General features: G+C 49.3%; 1 protein-coding gene across 2 annotated transcripts in view; it reads right to left on the minus strand.

The window, feature by feature from the left end:
- Positions 1-14,003, minus strand: part of CADM4 (cell adhesion molecule 4) — a 671,473-nt gene that overhangs the window by 117,550 nt on the left and 539,920 nt on the right. The window contains exon 1 of one of the 2 annotated variants that reach the window (XM_068241990.1): positions 1,785-1,857. The exons of the other annotated variant lie outside the window; for it this stretch is intronic. Within the exon in view, the coding sequence (XP_068098091.1) occupies positions 1,785-1,830 (46 nt within the window). The 5' untranslated portion in view covers positions 1,831-1,857. Of the gene's footprint in view, positions 1-1,784; positions 1,858-14,003 lie in introns of those variants that run through there. 2 annotated transcript variants of the gene reach the window in all.

Here is a 14,003-nt window from a genome sequence, read left to right on the forward strand (position 1 = left end):
AACGAGCCCTTAAAGGGATACTGTAGAGGGGGTCGGGGGAAAATGAGCTGAACTTACCCGGGGCTTCTAATGGTCCCCCGCAGACATCCTGTGCCCGCGCAGCCACTCACGGATGCTCCGGCCCCGCCTCCGGTTCACTTCTGGAACTTCTGACTTTAAAGTCTGAAAACCACTGCGCCTGCGTTGCCGTGTCCTCACTCCCACTGATGTCACCAGGAGTGTACTGCGCAGACACAGACCATACTGGGCCTGCGCTGTGCGCTCTTGATGACATCAGCGGGATCGAGGACACGGCAACGCAGGCGCAGTGGTTTTCTGACTTTAAAGTCTGAAATTCCAGAAGTGAACCGGAGGCGGGGCCGGAGCATCGGTGAGTGGCTGCGCCAACACAGGATGTCTGCGGGGGACCGTTAGAAGCCCTGGGTAAGTTCAACTCATTTTCCCCTGACCCCCCTACAGTATCCCTTTAAGTGAGCAGCAGTGCTTTCCCATGATACATCACTCCTAAATATGCAAATCTGTTTATGCCCCTGAAAGCCAGGCTTATATCCAGAACTGCTGGTGTATAGTGAGCTAAAACATTTTAGAGTCACACCAACCCAACATACAGACAACCTGTTTTGGACTTTTTGGAGCAATACAACGAATTACGGTACCTTTTTGGGTCTCTTTTAGCCCCTTATACTGTCTTAGTGGTTCTGGATCGCCATGAGCTGTCTGGGTATTCTGTCTTACACTCAATGTGGACCTTGGTCCATGGAAAGTACAAATAACTGTAATTATCTTTCGGAACAGAGATTCATGGGAATATTCCAAGAGATTCAACAAAAAAGCTACATAACACATCACGGCTTAGTTTAAATAAAAATAGACACAAGGAAAGATTTGAAGGCCTACATAATCAGAACCTAGGTAAGGTCAAATTCCGAACACCCGAATACTCAATACGATTACCGCTGTTCAATGTGGTGCCCATCTGGGAAGCGACTAGTGTGTGCCAACATGGAACAAATGAAATAATCGTGAGACACGGTAGGATCAATCTTCTATTTTGCTGGACACTTTTATCTCACCCTCTGTGTTCCACTCCTCGGACTGTAATCTTCATTGGTCAGATTCCAGGTCTTCTCCTGTATAGGTCTGTCTCCTGCATGCGGGTGTGCTGTTGTAAATAAATTATGATGACTACGACGGACGCCGCTGACCTGGGAGCTTCTGGGTATGAGGAAGTTCTTAGGAAGGGCTTGTGGGATTGAATCAATGTCTGGAGAGTTGGGATAGTGATGTGAACAGAGTGGCAATCATAACTCTTGCACCATGAAGCAGCTCATTTTGGGGCCACGGCGACCAGCGTTTTTGGCCAGTCCCATAGACGAGGATATTAATTGCAGCAATGGGACTACAGTGGTGCCTAGAAAGGTTTCTTTTGGCATGGGGGTATCAACAAGTGGCACGAGAGATGTGGCGTTCGGTAAGCTGTGGTAGCCATCGGCAAGTGTTTGGCAAGTGACGGCTGGCATCAGCAAGCAACGCAACTGTTCAGCAAGCAGCGATTGGGAAGCGGTGCTGGGTTCGGTAGGAAGGTTAGCGTTCGGCATATTGGTAGGAATGTTGGTGTTAGAGAATAGGGTAGGGGGAGGGTAGAAGGGTATCGTCGGTAATACAGCCACTCAATAAAGAGCCATCACTACCTGTAGTGTAGGAGAATATCGGATAGGTTACCAGTATTCACACGATTGGCACAGCTCACGCCTAAATCCATATCGGCGACGAGGAACACAAACCTGTGGCATAACTCCAGAGGTGCAACTGCCAAGATATCCATTCCATATCTCCTTAACTATAACCAAATCCTTCACCACTGTGCATTCCAGTGCATATGCCAGTCTCTCCTACATTTCGTTTCTCTCCATTACTGGGCCTGAAGAAGCGGGGCCAACCAGCACACTTGCGGTGCGGTTCGGTGGGGTTTGTAGGTTCATGGTGGGCGGAGTCTAGGGGGCCAGGACATCTGTGCCTATAGGCTCCTGTGATGTAAATCCAGGCCGGAGAATAATGATTTTACTGGAATTACATATCTGGAAACAGTCTTGACAATGTAACCCGAGGTGGGTTTAACCGCGCACACAATCTGCAGCATTCTGCCTCTTACGTACTGTACATAACCAGGTCTGACAAGCTAGCCGGCCTAGCAGAGAGGCCTGTGGGTAATATTTCCCCATAATGTTTAGGCGACATATGTGCAAATCCTGCAGGGGAATCTCTTTACTTCAGAAGTTAATCCCCTCAGGGCCTGACCTACTAAGTCATCTGAGTGTTTCATGGTAATACCACAGAGACTAATTCCCTGTACATTCTGATTCTCCCATCTCTATTCCGGGGCCAGATCCATTTCACAGCTACATCCTCTGCTTCTCCCTACAACAATGTACAGGGCCATTTCACAGCTACAGCCTCTGCTCTTCCCTACAACAATGTACAGGGCCATTTCACAGCTACATCCTCTGCTTCTCCCTACAACAATGTACAGGGCCATTTCACAGCTACAGCCTCTGCTCTTCCCTACAACAATGTACAGGGCCATTTCACAGCTACACCCTCTGCTTCTCACTACAATGTACGGGGCCATTTCACAGCTACAGCCTCTGCTTCTCCCTACAACAATGTACAGGGCCATTTCACAGCTTTCACATTTCCTCTGCTTCTCCCTACAACAATGTACGGGGCCATTTCACAGCTACAGCCTCTGCTTCTCCCTACAACAATGTACGGGGCCATTTCACAGCTACAGCCTCTGCTTCTCCCTACAACAATGTACAGGGCCATTTCACAGCTACAGCCTCTGCTTCTCCCTACAACAATGTACAGGGCCATTTCACAGCTACAGCCTCTGCTTCTCCCTCCAACAATGTACGGGGCCATTTCACAGCTACATCCTCTGCTTCTCCCTACAACAATGTACAGGGCCATTTCACAGCTACATCCTCTGCTTCTCCCTCCAACAATGTACGGGGCGATTTCACAGCTACAGCCTCTGCTTCTCCCTCCAACAATGTACAGGGCCATTTCACAGCTACATCCGCTGCTTCTCCCTACAACAATGTACGGGGCCATTTCACAGCTACATCCTCTGCTTCTCCCTACAACAATGTACGGGGCCATTTCACAGCTACAGCCTCTGCTTCTCCCTACAACAATGTACAGGGCCATTTCACAGCTACAGCCTCTGCTTCTGCTTCTCCCTACAACAATGTACAGAGCCATTTCACAGCTACATCCTCTGCTTCTCCCTACACCAATGTACGGGGCCATTTCACAGCTACATCCTCTGCTTCTCCCTACAACAATGTACAGGGCCATTTCACAGCTACATCCTCTGCTTCTCCCTACAACAATGTACAGGGCCATTTCACAGCTACAGCCTCTGCTTCTCCCTACAACAATGTACAGGGCCATTTCACAGCTACAGCCTCTGCTCTTCCCTACAACAATGTACAGGGCCATTTCACAGCTACACCCTCTGCTTCTCACTACAATGTACGGGGCCATTTCACAGCTACAGCCTCTGCTTCTCCCTACAACAATGTACAGGGCCATTTCACAGCTTTCACATTTCCTCTGCTTCTCCCTACAACAATGTACGGGGCCATTTCACAGCTACAGCCTCTGCTTCTCCCTACAACAATGTACGGGGCCATTTCACAGCTACAGCCTCTGCTCTTCCCTACAACAATGTACAGGGCCATTTCACAGCTACAGCCTCTGCTCCTCCCTACAACAATGTACAGGGCCATTTCACAGCTACAGCCTCTGCTTCTCCCTCCAACAATGTACGGGGCCATTTCACAGCTACATCCTCTGCTTCTCCCTACAACAATGTACAGGGCCATTTCACAGCTACAGCCTCTGCTCTTCCCTACAACAATGTACAGGGCCATTTCACAGCTACAGCCTCTGCTCTTCCCTACAACAATGTACAGGGCCATTTCACAGCTACAGCCTCTGCTTCTCCCTACAACAATGCACGGGGCCATTTCACAGCTACAGCCTCTGCTTCTCCCTACAACAATGCACGGGGCCATTTCACAGCTACAGCCTCCGCTTCTCCCTACAACAATGTACGGGGCCATTTCACAGCTACATCCTCTGCTTCTCCCTACAACAATGTACGGGGCCATTTCACAGCTACATCCTCTGCTTCTCCCTACAACAATGTACAGGGCCATTTCACAGCTACAGCCTCTGCTTCTCTCTCCAACAATATACAGGTCCATTTCACAGCTACAGCCTCTGTTTCTCCCTACAACAATGTACGGGGCCATTTCACAGCTACATCCTCTGCTTCTCCCTACAACAATGTACGTGGCCATTTCACAGCTACAGCCTCTGCTTCTCCCTACAACAATGTACAGGGCCATTTCACAGCTACAGCCTCTGCTTCTCCCTCCAACAATGTACAGGGCCATTTCACAGCTACAGCCTCTGCTTCTCCCTACAACAATGTACGGGGTCATTTCACAGCTACATCCTCTGCTTCTCCCTCCAACAATGTACGGGGCCATTTCACAGCTACAGCCTCTGCTTCTCCCTACAACAATGCACGGGGCCATTTCACAGCTACAGCCTCTGCTCTTCCCTACAACAATGTACGGGGCCATTTCACAGCTACAGCCTCTGCTCTTCCCTACAACAATGTACGGGGCCATTTCACAGCTACAGCCTCTGCTTCTCCCTACAACAATGTACAGGGCCATTTCACAGCTACAGCCTCTGCTTCTCCCTACAACAATGTACAGGGCCATTTCACAGCTACAGCCTCTGCTCCTCCCTACAACAATGTACAGGGCCATTTCACAGCCACAGCCTCTGATTCTCCCTACAACAACGTACAGGGCCATTTCACAGCAACATCCTCTGCTTCTCCCTACAACAACGTACAGGGCCATTTCACAGCTACATCCTCTGCTTCTCCCTACAACAACGTACAGGGCCATTTCACAGCTACAGTCTCTGCTTCTCCCTACAACAATGTACAGGGCCATTTCACAGCTACAGCCTCTGCTCTTCCCTACAACAATGTACGGGGCCATTTCACAGCTACAGCCTCTGCTTCTCCCTACAACAATGTACAGGGCCATTTCACAGCTACAGCCTCTGCTTCTCCCTACAACAATGTACAGGGCCATTTCACAGCTACAGCCTCTGCTCTTCCCTACAACAATGTACGGGGCCATTTCACAGCTACAGCCTCTGCTTCTCCCTACAACAATGCACGGGGCCATTTCACAGCTACATCCTCTGCTTCTCCCTACAACAATGTACAGGGCCATTTCACAGCTACAGCCTCTGCTTCTCACTACAACAACGTACAGGGCCATTTCACAGCTACAGTCTCTGCTTCTCCCTACAATAATGTACGGGGCCATTTCACAGCTACATCCTCTGCTTCTCCCTACAACAACGTACAGGGCCATTTCACAGCTACAGCCTCTGCTTCTCACTACAACAACGTACAGGGCCATTTCACAGCTACATCCTCTGCTTCTCCCTACAACAATGTACAGGGCCATTTCACAGCCACAGCCTCTGATTCTCCCTACAACAACGTACAGGGCCATTTCACAGCAACATCCTCTGCTTCTCCCTACAACAACGTACAGGGCCATTTCACAGCTACATCCTCTGCTTCTCCCTACAACAACGTACAGGGCCATTTCACAGCTACAGTCTCTGCTTCTCCCTACAACAATATACAGGGCCATTTCACAGCTACAGCCTCTGCTCTTCCCTACAACAATGTACAGGGCCATTTCACAGCTACAGCCTCTGCTTCTCCCTACAACAATGTACAGGGCCATTTCACAGCTACAGCCTCTGCTCTTCCCTACAACAATGTACGGGGCCATTTCACAGCTACAGCCTCTGCTTCTCCCTACAACAATGCACGGGGCCATTTCACAGCTACATCCTCTGCTTCTCCCTACAACAATGTACAGGGCCATTTCACAGCTACAGCCTCTGCTTCTCACTACAACAACGTACAGGGCCATTTCACAGCTACAGTCTCTGCTTCTCCCTACAATAATGTACGGGGCCATTTCACAGCTACATCCTCTGCTTCTCCCTACAACAACGTACAGGGCCATTTCACAGCTACAGCCTCTGCTTCTCACTACAACAACGTACAGGGCCATTTCACAGCTACAGTCTCTGCTTCTCCCTACAATAATGTACGGGGCCATTTCACAGCTACATCCTCTGCTTCTCCCTCCAACAATGTACAGGGCCATTTCACAGCTACAGCCTCTGCTTCTCCCTACAACAATGTACGGGGCCATTTCACAGCTACAGCCTCTGCTTCTCCCTACAACAATGTACAGAGCCATTTCACAGCTACATCCTCTGCTTCTCCCTACAACAATGTACAGGGCCATTTCACAGCTACAGCCTCTGCTACTCCCTACAACAATGTACAGGGCCATTTCACAGCTACAGCCTCTGCTTCTCCCTCCAACAATGTACAGGGCCATTTCACAGCTACATCCTCTGCTTCTCACTACAACAATGTACGGGGCCATTTCACAGCTACAGCCTCTGCTTCTCCCTACAACAATGTACGGGGCCATTTCACAGCTACATCCTCTGCTTCTCCCTACAACAATGTACGGGGCCATTTCACAGCTACAGCCTCTGCTTCTCCCTACAACAATGTACGGGGCCATTTCACAGCTACAGCCTCTGCTCTTCCCTACAACAATGTACGGGACCATTTCACAGCTACATCCTCTGCTTCTCCCTACAACAATGTACGGGGCCATTTCACAGCTACATCCTCTGCTTCTCCCTACAACAATGTACGGGGCCATTTCACAGCTACAGCCTCTGCTTCTCCCTACAACAATGTACAGGGCCATTTCACAGCTACAGCCTCTGCTTCTCCCTACAACAATGTACAGGGTCATTTCACAGCTACAGCCTCTGCTCCTCCCTACAACAATATACGGGGCCATTTCACAGCTACATCCTCTGCTTCTCCCTACAACAATGTACAGGGCCATTTCACAGCTACAGCCTCTGCTTCTCACTACAACAACGTACAGGGCCATTTCACAGCTACAGCCTCTGCTTCTCCCTACAACAATGTACGGGGCCATTTCACAGCTACAGCCTCTGCTTCTCCCTACAACAATGTACAGGGTCATTTCACAGCTACATCCTCTGCTTCTCCCTACAACAATGTACAGGGCCATTTCACAGCTACATCCTCTGCTTCTCCCTACAACAATGTACGGGACCATTTCACAGCTACATCCTCTGCTTCTCCCTACAACAATGTACGGGGCCATTTCACAGCTACAGCCTCTGCTCCTCCCTACAACAATGTACAGGGCCATTTCACAGCTACATCCTCTGCTTCTCACTACAACAATGTACAGGGCCATTTCACAGCTACATCCTCTGCTTCTCCCTACAACAACGTACGGGGCCATTTCACAGCTACATCCTCTGCTTCTCCCTACAACAACGTACGGGGCCATTTCACAGCTACAGCCTCTGCTTCTCCCTACAACAATGTACGGGGCCATTTCACAGCTACAGCCTCTGCTTCTCCCTACAACAATGTACAGGGTCATTTCACAGCTACATCCTCTGCTTCTCCCTACAACAATGTACAGGGCCATTTCACAGCTACATCCTCTGCTTCTCCCTACAACAATGTACGGGGCCATTTCACAGCTACATCCTCTGCTTCTCCCTACAACAATGTACGGGACCATTTCACAGCTACATCCTCTGCTTCTCCCTACAACAATGTACGGGGCCATTTCACAGCTACAGCCTCTGCTCCTCCCTACAACAATGTACAGGGCCATTTCACAGCTACATCCTCTGCTTCTCACTACAACAATGTACAGGGCCATTTCACAGCTACATCCTCTGCTTCTCCCTACAACAATGTACGGGGCCATTTCACAGCTACAGCCTCTGCTCCTCCCTACAACAATGTACGGGACCATTTCACAGCTACATCCTCTGCTTCTCCCTACAACAATGTACGGGGCCATTTCACAGCTACATCCTCTGCTTCTCCCTACAACAATGTACAGGGCCATTTCACAGCTACATCCTCTGCTTCTCCCTACAACAATGTACGGGACCATTTCACAGCTACATCCTCTGCTTCTCCCTACAACAATGTACGGGGCCATTTCACAGCTACAGCCTCTGCTCCTCCCTACAACAATGTACAGGGCCATTTCACAGCTACATCCTCTGCTTCTCACTACAACAATGTACAGGGCCATTTCACAGCTACATCCTCTGCTTCTCCCTACAACAATGTACAGGGCCATTTCACAGCTACAGCCTCTGCTTCTCACTACAACAATGTACGGGGCCATTTCACAGCTACAGCCTCTGCTTCTCACTACAACAATGTACGGGGCCATTTCACAGCTACATCCTCTGCTTCTCCCTACAACAATGCATGGGGCCATTTCACAGCTACATCCTCTGCTTCTCCCTACAACAATGTACGGGGCCATTTCACAGCTACAGCCTCTGCTTCTCCCTCCAACAATGTACAGGGCCATTTCACAGCTACAGCCTCTGCTTCTCCCTACAACAATGTACAGGGCCATTTCACAGCTACAGCCTCTGCTTCTCACTACAACAATGTACGGGGCCATTTCACAGCTACAGCCTCTGCTTCTCACTACAACAATGTACGGGGCCATTTCACAGCTACATCCTCTGCTTCTCCCTACAACAATGCATGGGGCCATTTCACAGCTACATCCTCTGCTTCTCCCTACAACAATGTACGGGGCCATTTCACAGCTACAGCCTCTGCTTCTCCCTACAACAATGTACAGGGCCATTTCACAGCTACAGCCTCTGCTTCTCCCTACAACAATGTACAGGGCCATTTCACAGCTACAGCCTCTGCTTCTCCCTCCAACAATGTACGGGGCCATTTCACAGCTACATCCTCTGCTTCTCCCTACAACAATGTACAGGGCCATTTCACAGCTACAGCCTCTGCTTCTCCCTACAACAATGTACAGGGCCATTTCACAGCTACAGCCTCTGCTTCTCCCTACAACAATGTACAGGGCCATTTCACAGCTACAGCCTCTGCTTCTCCCTCCAACAATGTACGGGGCCATTTCACAGCTACAGCCTCTGCTTCTCCCTACAACAATGCACGGGGCCATTTCACAGCTACATCCTCTGCTTCTCCCTACAACAATGTACAGAGCCATTTCACAGCTACATCCTCTGCTTCTCCCTACAACAATGTACAGGGCCATTTCACAGCTACATCCGCTGCTTCTCCCTCCAACAATGTACGGGGCCATTTCACAGCTACAGCCTCTGCTTCTCCCTACAACAATGTACAGGGCCATTTCACAGCTACAGCCTCTGCTCCTCCCTACAACAATGTACGGGGCCATTTCACAGCTACAGCCTCTGCTTCTCCCTACAACAATGTACAGGGCCATTTCACAGCTACATCCTCTGCTTCTCCCTACAACAATGTACGGGGCCATTTCACAGCTACAGCCTCTGCTTCTCCCTACAACAATGCACGGGGCCATTTCACAGCTACAGCCTCTGCTTCTCCCTCCAACAATGTACAGGACCATTTCACAGCTACACCTTCTGCTTCTCCCTACAACAATGTACGGGGCCATTTCACAGCTACAGCCTCTGCTCCTCCCTACAACAATGTACGGGGCCATTTCACAGCTACAGCCTCTGCTTCTCCCTACAACAATGTACAGGGCCATTTCACAGCTACAGCCTCTGCTTCTCCCTACAACAATGTACAGGGCCATTTCACAGCTACATCCTCTGCTTCTCCCTACAACAATGTACAGGGCCATTTCACAGCTACAGCCTCTGCTTCTCCCTACAACAATGCACGGGGCCATTTCACAGCTCCAGCCTCTGCTTCTCCCTACAACAATGCACGGGGCCATTTCACAGCTACATCCTCTGCTTCTCCCTACAACAATGTACGGGGCCATTTCACAGCTACAGCCTCTGCTTCTCCCTACAACAATGCACGGGGCCATTTCACAGCTACAGCCTCTGCTTCTCCCTCCAACAGTGTACAGGACCATTTCACAGCTACACCCTCTGCTTCTCCCTCCAACAATGTACAGGGCCATTTCACAGCTACATCCTCTGCTTCTCCCTCCAACAATGTACAGGGCCATTTCACAGCTACATCCTCTGCTTCTCCCTACAACAATGTACAGGGCCATTTCACAGCTACATCCTCTGCTTCTCCCTCCAACAATGTACAGGGCCATTTCACAGCTACATCCTCTGCTTCTCCCTCCAACAATGTACAGGGCCATTTCACAGCTACATCCTCTGCTTCTCCCTACAACAATGTACAGGGCCATTTCACAGCTACAGCCTCTGCTCCTCCCTACAACAATGTACAGGGCCATTTCACAGCTACATCCTCTGCTTCTCCCTACAACAATGTACAGGGCCATTTCACAGCTACATCCTCTGCTTCTCCCTACAACAATGTACAGGGCCATTTCACAGCTACAGCCTCTGCTCCTCCCTCCAACAATGTACAGGGCCATTTCACAGCTACATCCTCTGCTTCTCCCTCCAACAATGTACAGGGCCATTTCACAGCTACAGCCTCTGCTTCTCCCTACAACAATGTACGGGGTCGGGTACACAGAGAGCCTGATGGTATAGATTTCACATTAAATAACCTTTAGCACCATCACAACATTTCATAAAACTCCCTGATCACTTGTGCAGCTCGGACAAAGGCTGCAGCATATCTTGTTCCAAATGTTTCACTTTCTTAAATTACAGCAGCCTCACTGCATGGAAAAAAAACCCTAAAAGATAAGCAACAGCATAATAGCTTTTAAAGAAAAAATATTTCTTTGTTACAACTGATTCATATCCTGCAATAAATCTGCAGACATATTGTTAACATGCTGTGTTCACAAATTAGCGGCTCTGCCGAGGCAGCCAGGACAAATTACAGATGTGATTGCACAGATCAAGGGCAATTAGACAGGCTAAACTCTCTAAATTCATACAGGGTGCATTTCTCTAGGCTTTCCTCCTGTCAGTGCAAGAGATCAGCTCCACTTTAGTGCAGTACTCGGAAGGTACATATAAATCTATTGCACACACACAACTGTATCAACTGCAAGCATCTGGATCCTTCCATAAGCTCAATCGTGACTAGTTCTCTTTGTAAGCGTCCAAAAATATGTCAATCCAATCACTAATGACTCCCTGACAAATAATGCATATATAAGGTCTTGTGGAGTCTGTGCCCACCGAGTAGATCCGAAAATTCCCCAGGCTGCCTATTCTATCCCCCCCCCCCCCCCCCCCTGGTACCAGCAGCCTGTACATGCACGCCAGCGCAGCAGTGTAACGGCCTGCCAGGATGCCTATTCTTTGCATGTGCCCCTCCCCCCTACTGTACCCGCAGCCTGTACATGCACGCCAGCGCAGCAGTGTACAAGCCTGCCAGACCGCTTATTCTTAGCATTTGCCCCCCCCCCCCCTGCAGGGCAGCCATCAGGGGGGTACAAGAGGGACAGTAGTATGGGGCCCAAGAAGGGTCTGGGGGCCAAACAGTGCCTCTGCTGACAATTATTCTACCGTGGCATAACAGGAGTTGTGCGGTCATCTCCCTCTTCCCTGCTGTGTGATTGGTGAACACGCATCAATGCGGGGGGGGGGGGGGGGTGTTATGGGCGACAGGCAAGTTGCTTTGACTCTACCCCACATACCGTGGCTCTTCCCCACACAATCTACCTATCAGATTGTTATTTGGCGTGAGGGGGGCCCTGTAGGTATGGGGCCCAGATAATTCTGATGGAGGCCCTGCCCCCCTGTACCCGCAGTCTGTACATGCACAGCAGCACAGCAGTGGGCGTGGCCTGCTGCGCGCCATATTGACGTTACAAGCTTATTTACGGCGTTTATCGGCACAACTTGAGGCCTCAGAACAGACTCTTTGGTCCTCTTGCTTCTGAATACATCAAAAAAGACAAAAAGCAGCAAGGTGGCTGCTGCCTTTAAATCTTCCCCATGTTTGTTTTGAAGACTTTAATGAGCCTAACGAGGCGAGGAGGAGTCGGGGATCCTCCATTGAAACGGCGGTCAGGTGCAGATCGCACGCCGAAGCCGCAGTTCTCCCGCTGATTATAATTAATACAATTAGCATGAAATGAGCTCTTGAAAGGAAGGCTTTTTAGGCAGAACCGCCAGGCCCAGAGTTAATGTACTATTTTTATAATTCAGCGTATCGCGCGCATGTGCAGCGACGGCACGCAGAACGGCATATGTTGTGACTCCTGGGAAGTTGTGCCGTTTTGCATCGATCCCGTACGTAGAGTCTTGGCACCGCTCGAAACGCGTTGCGCATTTCCCTGCTCAGATCTAGGTCACATCATGTTCCTTCTCACCAGCGAGCGCTTCCGTGACATGTGGCGTGGCGGTAACCGTATAATTTCCAAGTCGTTTGAGACTTTTGATATTGCAAATGAAATGTAGCCGCGTGCGCCTGTAAATAGGGCTTAAGCTTCGCTTACTTGGATGTTGTTCAAACGCCGTCTTTATCAGTCTTCAAAACACTGGCGTGTGAAATCCCTGCTGGCGGCGATGTCACGGTACACGCAAGAGCCGTGTAAGGCCGGGCATCAAAGAAAACGGGGAGAAAAAGTGTTCGGGGGCAACTTACTGGGGGAGAATGAAACAAACCAAAAAACAAATAAATGCACATTAACGTGTCCCAATGTGCAGAAACACCAGACGTACACCTTGTCCAAAATAGCCTTCGAAATGCACGATTAAACGCATACAATCGCTCTACGCACGTATATTTGTGTTAATAAAACTGTGCGAATTAGGCCCAGTTTATCCATGGGGTGTGTTACCAGTCACACGGGAGACATTATTCGGTAAGTCCCTCAAACACAAAGAAAATGAAGATCTTTCTCCATGAAAATCATCAAAATTCAGTTCTATAATAAAAAGAATTCCATGAAGCATTACGAAACAGTGCAGAGCTAATGACCCTTTGAACTCCCCTGCAGTAAAACCTTATCTGAAGCTGCCTCTCACTGTTTCTTTGATGTATAAGTGCTTCAAAAATAGGACGGTCTCTGAGCTGGGTCGGAGCGCTCAGAAAAGCTCTTTTGCATAGATAACAGGTGAGGTTTCTTAACTCTTCCCGTACTGGAAACAATATGAGACTCTGCTACTAATGTTCTATTTCTTAGCTGTACTGCACATACAAATCATTATCATAAGTATATTTTCAGATTCCCTTTAAAGCAGTGTTTTACAGATTCACCTCAGCGGGACAGGGGCGTGGCTGTGAACACATGCATCCACACTGGGCATGTGCAAGGAAAGGCCGTTCATGCCCAGTAGAACGACGTAGTCGTATACGGAGAGCGGCATCATTCTACTGAGCATGCACGGCCCTTACTTACACATGCCCAGTGTGGAGGAGCTAGTTCATGTCTGTGCTAACAGATAACGAGGGACCCAGTGCTGGGTCAGTGGGCTGCAGATGGACCAAGAAAGCATCTGGGCTGTCAAGAGGCTTCCCACTATTGAGGTGAGTATCAAACTAAAACATTATGATGATTCGGGATTGCTTTGAGTTAAAATATTTGCCAAATTCAAATCATTGAGGGCCTTTGTCACCTGACAGTCGTAGTGCCCAGGTTTGGTCTGATTGTGGTGCGGCTGGAAAATCCAATTCCCATGCACTGAATGTCAATCACACACTTACTGAAGAGGCAATGCTTAGGAAAACTCACTGAGAAGCATGTAATCAGTGTGATCAGCTGATAGATATGTAAGGCTCTGATTGGCTGGTCATGATCATGTGTTAAACCAGAAAGTATTCACAGCAAATCCGAGGCTTACAAACCTATCAGCTGATCAAACTGATCACATGCTTCTCTGTGAGTTCCCCTAGGCAT

Source organism: Hyperolius riggenbachi, chromosome 6, assembly GCF_040937935.1.
Source record: "Hyperolius riggenbachi isolate aHypRig1 chromosome 6, aHypRig1.pri, whole genome shotgun sequence".
Taxonomy (NCBI): Eukaryota; Metazoa; Chordata; class Amphibia; order Anura; family Hyperoliidae; genus Hyperolius; species Hyperolius riggenbachi.